Source organism: Zea mays, chromosome 1 (genome assembly GCF_902167145.1).
Source record: "Zea mays cultivar B73 chromosome 1, Zm-B73-REFERENCE-NAM-5.0, whole genome shotgun sequence".
NCBI classification, from domain to species: Eukaryota; Viridiplantae; Streptophyta; class Magnoliopsida; order Poales; family Poaceae; genus Zea; species Zea mays.
In genome coordinates this window covers 194292155-194297811 of record NC_050096.1, presented here as the reverse complement: position 1 = coordinate 194297811, position 5657 = coordinate 194292155, and the positions used below count along the sequence as shown (strand labels likewise).

Genomic DNA, 5657 nt, shown 5'->3' with positions numbered 1-5657 from the left:
TCCCGGGAGGGACCCCGTCGGGGAGGAGAGATCCTAGGAGTTGTTTAGGCTCGGGTAGACCGACCTAGACTCCTCTAATCGACGTAGAGTCGAGGAGAGGCGGAGAATTTGGGGATTGGAAGGCTAAACTAGGGCTAAACTAGAACTACTCCTAATATAAAATGCGAAATAGAAGTTGTATTGATTCGATTGATGATTACAAATCGGCCGTAGGCCTCTTTTTTTATAGAGGAGGGGGGCTGGACCCTTTACACGACCGGATTCCGAGCTAATTCCGCGGATATAGCTAACAAACATAGCACAAAACTCGGAACCCTAATCTACTCTGCGCGTGCGCGGACCGTCCGGCCCACAGGCGCGGACCGTCCGGGCCGCGGACCGTCCGGCCTCAGGGCCGGACCGTCCGCACCTCATTTTGGTGCTCAACAGTGATATTCGGTTATCTATAGGTTATCAATAAGATAGAAGATTAAGGATCGGCTAATTCTATTACGATGGGTCGATGGACACTAAGCGATATTACGTTTTTTTTCCCTTTCAGCGGTACTATAAAAATATTGTTTGCACATCTAGGTCCACCTAACAATAGAACACATATATATTTATGGTTTTTTAAAACAAAGTTCACTCGTGTGATGAAAATTTCAAAGAACGAACGTTTTGTGTGCCCCTACACTTGATAATTTGCACAAAATAGATCCTCCATTATCCATTCACATATTAATTAATTAATTTGTAATAGATTTCTGTTGAGTTGTTTGGAAATTCGTCGTCGGTGGTGTGCGATGAAATCTATTCCCAGTCCATGTCGATCGTCAGTTCAGTTGATGGCAACGTCGTTGAAGTCCTCGTTGTTCACCGTCGAGTAGAAGGCCTGCTCCTCGTCGGGGGCGGGGCGCTCCTTCGCCTTGAGCTCCTCGATCTTGTCGATGGCGGTCTTGAGCTCCCACCGGCTGTCCACGTTACTCTCGCAGCACGCCATGCCGACCCTTATCAGCTTCACCATCTCCTCCTTGTCCTCCTCCTCCTCGCCCCTCAGGTCCGGGTCCACCACGGTGTCCAGCCACTCGCCCTCCGGCGTCGACCCCACGACGGTCACCAGGTCCGTGCCGTTGCCCGCCGCCGGACCCGGCTTCTGCGGTGACGACAACGATTCGGCCGACGGCACCGCCCCCGCCGCCTTGGGCAGGTCGTAGGTCGGCGGCTTCCCGGTGAGCATCTCGAGGATGAGCAGGCCGAGGCACCAGACATCGCTCTTCTTGGACGAGCGGCCGAACTGCTTCCGCTCCGGGGACTTGAAGGCCACCATGAGCTGCGCGGCGTGCGACTGGTTCATCACAGGCACCAGCGCGTAGTCCGTCAGCAGCGGCTCGTAGTGGCCGTCGAGCAGGATGTTGGACGACTTGAGGTGGCCGTGCGGCACCGTGAGCATGCACAGCTCGTCGTACAGGTAGCTGAGCGCCCGCGCCACGCCCTTGACGATCTTCAGCCGCGCCGCCCAATGCAGCGCCGCCTTCTTCATCCCGCGCTCGTCGCCGCCGCCTGTGCGAACGAACGCGCCAACACCAGGCAAGGAAGCATCCGACCAGCAAAAGGTTAGAGGGATGCTCGATGACGACGATCACGACGAAGCCGGAGATGAACAGTAGAGTACTCACCATGGAGGAGGTTCGCCAAGCTCCGGTTGGGGACGTAGTCGTGGATGAGCAGCTTCTCCTCCTTGCGGTAGTAGTAGGCGACGAGCGGGAGGAGGTTGGGGTGGCTGAGCCGGCCCAGCCGCCGCATGTGCTCCTCGAAGTCCTCCTTGCCCACCCGGTTCATCTCCTTGAACCGCTTCACCACGACAGAGTGGCCCGTCGTGAGCGTGGCGCAGTAGCACACGCCGAGGTTGGCGGTGCCGAGCACCTCCGCCGTGGCCTTGAGCAGGTCCTGCAACTCGAAGAACCGGCCGCGGTCGTCGCGCACGAACGTCAGCCGCCCCTGCTCCACCTTCCGCGCCGCGCCGCCAGCGCGCGCCACGCACCCGGCGGCGGCAGGGGGCGCCTGCGCCGCGCTGGCTTCGGCCTTCGCCGCCGGCGGGTGCGGCTCGACCCTCGGCGGATCCGAGGGCCGAGCCGACGACGCGGTCGGGCCGAAGTTCTTGGTCTTGTACCCCCGTCGCCTCCGCAGCGCGACGAACGCCACGCCGGCGATCCCAAGCGTGCCAATGAATGCGGCGAGGACGCCGAACGACGTGGAGGTGGAGCCCTCGACGGGCTTATGGCCCTCGTCTTGCTTCGCATCGTCAGCTGACGACGCGCCTGTGGACGCCACGGTGTCTGCTGCTGGTTGGGATGGCGTGGTGCCTTCTTTGACGGAGGCTGGAGGCGGTGTCTTCGGTGACGGCGGCGGTGATGGCGACGGCGACGCTGACGGCGGCGGAGGGGCCTCGCATTTGACACCAAGCGGTGGGCCGCAAAGCTTGGTGTTGCCTGCATGCATTATTGTAGAACAACAAGATCATATGGCTGCTGCATTGCACGTGGACATTGCACGAACAGCATGCATGCATGGTGTAGAAAACTAGAAATCCATGTTGCTCACCGGCAAACATGTCAGGCGGCGTGAATTTGAGGCTCGGCGGGATCTCCCCCTCGAGCTCATTGTTTGCGAGGTTGACTGCCGTCAGCTCGTCCTGTTTCAGGTCAGGGATCTTCCCCTGAAACTTGTTGCCATTGAGCTGCAGCTCGAGGAGCCGGGGCGCGTCGGCGAGCGACGCCGGGATGGGGCCGGTGAAGTCATTATTGGAGAGGACCACCTTCTTTAGCGAGCCCATCCCGGCGAACGCATCGGCGGGGATCACGCCGGAAAACTTGTTCCCGGACAGAAAAAGAGCGCGGAGGCCGCTCAGCGCCTTGACGTCGGGCAACGGGCCGGCGAAATCGTTGTCCATGAAGCTCAGCGTGCGGAGGCCGGGGCCGGGCAGGCTCGTGAGGGCGCGCAGGTCGAGCACGCCGGAGAGGCCCATCCCCTCGAGCTGCAGGCCGTGCACGCCGTCCCTGTTGCACATGACGCCCTTCCAGCTGGCCCCCCCGCCGTCTCCGTCGCCGCAGGGGCTCGTGTCGGGGGACCAGCTGCCGAGAGCGCCGCCGCTGTCGTTGATGCCAGCCTTGAGCCTGAGGAGCGCGTCGGCCGCGGCGTCGGCGGGAGCGAGGGACAGCGGGAGCCGCGCGGCTTCAGCAGACAGCAGGAGGAGGCATCCGGTGGCTAGCGGGAGGAGGAGGAAGTAGAGGCGCGCTAGCGACGATGGCACTCCGGCCATGTCTGGGGCGGCGGCGCCAGAGAGCCAGCCCGCCGGCGCCAGCGCTTGACGACGGCGGGTGAATTGGCCGGCGGCAATGCTGCGGGTGGCCCCTGTTCCCGGGCGCGCGTGGGCGGGGAAGGCTGGCCGGCACGTTGTTTTCCCTGGAGAGCGGGAGGTCGACGCGAAGAGAGAGAAAGTGAGGCGGAGAAAGGGGAGGAGAGAGAGGATTCAGGAGCTCCCCGCGCGCGCACGCGCGCGCGGCCAGGGTGGTGGGCAGTGGGCTGGTGGCGAGAGACGAGGCGCCCGCATGGCTCGGGGTATTTGCGCCTGCGGTTGCTGGCTTTGGTCAAGAATAGGAATAGTGAGGTCGTCGTCGTCATTTCAACAGCTCTTCTCTGACATACGATAGTCGGACAAAACTGAAAGAGGTGTTTGACTGATCGGGTTACCTAAATGTTTAAATATTAACTAGTTGAGTCCATATGCGTTACAACGGGAAAATAAAATATCGTGATAACTTATGTATAAATGTGTGTTATACTATTATAAGATGGATCATCATGTCCACAGTCGTCCGGGGTGACGTCGAAGCGAAACTTGGGTCGTGATCGAGCGTGTCAGGCCTGAGGCGCAAGGCCGCCCAATCTGCGAGGCACGCGAGGTGGAGTGCGGGGGGCAATCTCGGGGAGGGAGGAATCTCTGAGGGACGACAGTGGAGTGGCAGCACACATTCATGGGGGTCGTGGTGGTGGAGTGGAGGCGCACGATCACGGGAGGGGTAGCGGTGGGAGGAGGGAGGGAGAGGCAGGGGCGCTGAGGATGGCCTCGCTTGTGGATTCACACGAGCAGGACGAGGGAGGAAGAGGCTATCTCGGCCGAGGCACGCCTTGATAGTGGCAGCTTAGTGGGTCGTGGGGGAGGGGAGGCGGGAGGAGCCTAGAGCCAATGTGGGCGCACGCTGGTGAGGCGGCGCAACCGCTTGGCACACTCATCGGTCAGGGTGACACGGAGGCAGAAAGCGCCTAGAGCCACCATGGCTGCACAGTGGGAGGCATGGTCGCGTGCTCGCCGGCCGAAGAAGCGCGGAGGCGGGAGGTGCCTGGAGCCATGGGTGAATCCATTGATTCTTCTTTTTATTAAAACTTTTTCCTTACCGCTTTTATTTAGATATGGAGTTGAGGGGAGTGGATTTAGCCTTTATTTCACAAACGGATATAGCAAATTAATTCTGTATCCGTGTATACAATATACATAGATATATTGAAAGTGGACTTGCATATGAGATGAGTTAGTAGATCATTTCATATAGCCTTGTTCTATTTGTAGGAATAAAATAGGGATTGGGCTGTGGAGAGATGGCTGAGTGGTTGATTCTATATTCTTCCCATGGAGATATTCCATTCCAAACGCAACATCCATTGCAATTAATAGACGCCTACGCCGATCAAAGATCCTGCTTACAGAATAAGATGAACTAAGAGTTGCCATCATATGTGCAAAGCATTATATTTAGCATTGAAAAAGAGTAGCATACTTTTCATGTCTTTGCAATGCTTGTCGGAGTGAGCCATTGTCCATGTACTCCGTTACGATTGCAAAAGATCCACCAGATCCATCTAGAACAACACCATAGAATGCTACTACGTTTGGATAGTGCAAAGATGCAAGCTTGTTTGCCTCATTCAGGTCCTCTACAGACAAAAGGAAAGTTAGAACATTATGGATTCAATTTAAAACAAAACATTTTATACCATACGCTCTTGCTCAGATACCTTCCTAGCAAAACATCGCTCGTTGATTGTAACGCCCCGAATTTTTTGCAGTTGAATTTTTTCTTTTCTTTACTCGCCAAAATTCGGGCGTTACCTTTTCTTTTTCTTTTTCCCTTCGCTAAACCTTGACCTTTTCCAAAGTTCTAGCGGGATTCGGTTTGGATCTCCCGTGTAAGAAAAACCCTAAATACTTTATGTTGTTTGATGCACCATGCCGAACCTTGCATTTCTTTTGATTGCTTTGAAAGTGCAAATGCATTCATGTAGAAAGATCGGATTTCGAAAATGAGGAGAAGATCTTTTCTTTCTTTTTTCTCTCTCTCTTTCTCTCTCCTCTTTTTCTCTCTCTCCCGCGCCGTGGGCCGACCCCGGCCAGCCCAGCCGCCCCTGGCGCCCCCCCCTTGGGCCCAATTGGCCCATGCCGCCCCCCACCTCCCCTTTTTCCCCAAATTCTTTCTCCCTCCCTCTCATTTTCTCTCATTTTCTCTCCCTCACCCTAAGCCGCCGCCGCCCCTACCCCCTGCCCTAGCGCTGGCCGCCGCCCCCCGCCGTCGGCCGCCCCCGCCGGTGAGCCCCCCTCCTCCCTCTCTCCCTCCTCCCTC

At 57.4% G+C, this 5657-nt stretch overlaps 1 protein-coding gene across 1 annotated transcript; it reads right to left on the bottom strand.

Moving 5' to 3' along the window:
* Positions 1-683: 683 nt before the first annotated feature.
* Positions 684-3344, bottom strand: LOC103642306 (probable LRR receptor-like serine/threonine-protein kinase At4g31250). The gene is made up of 3 exons (XM_008665617.3): positions 2584-3344; positions 1659-2471; positions 684-1542 (listed from the first exon to the last, which is right to left on the bottom strand). Exons 1-3 carry the CDS (start codon positions 3299-3301, stop codon positions 821-823), a joined length of 2253 nt encoding a protein of 750 aa, XP_008663839.1. The 5' UTR covers positions 3302-3344; the 3' UTR covers positions 684-820.
* Between the last annotated feature and the right edge of the window lie 2313 nt (positions 3345-5657).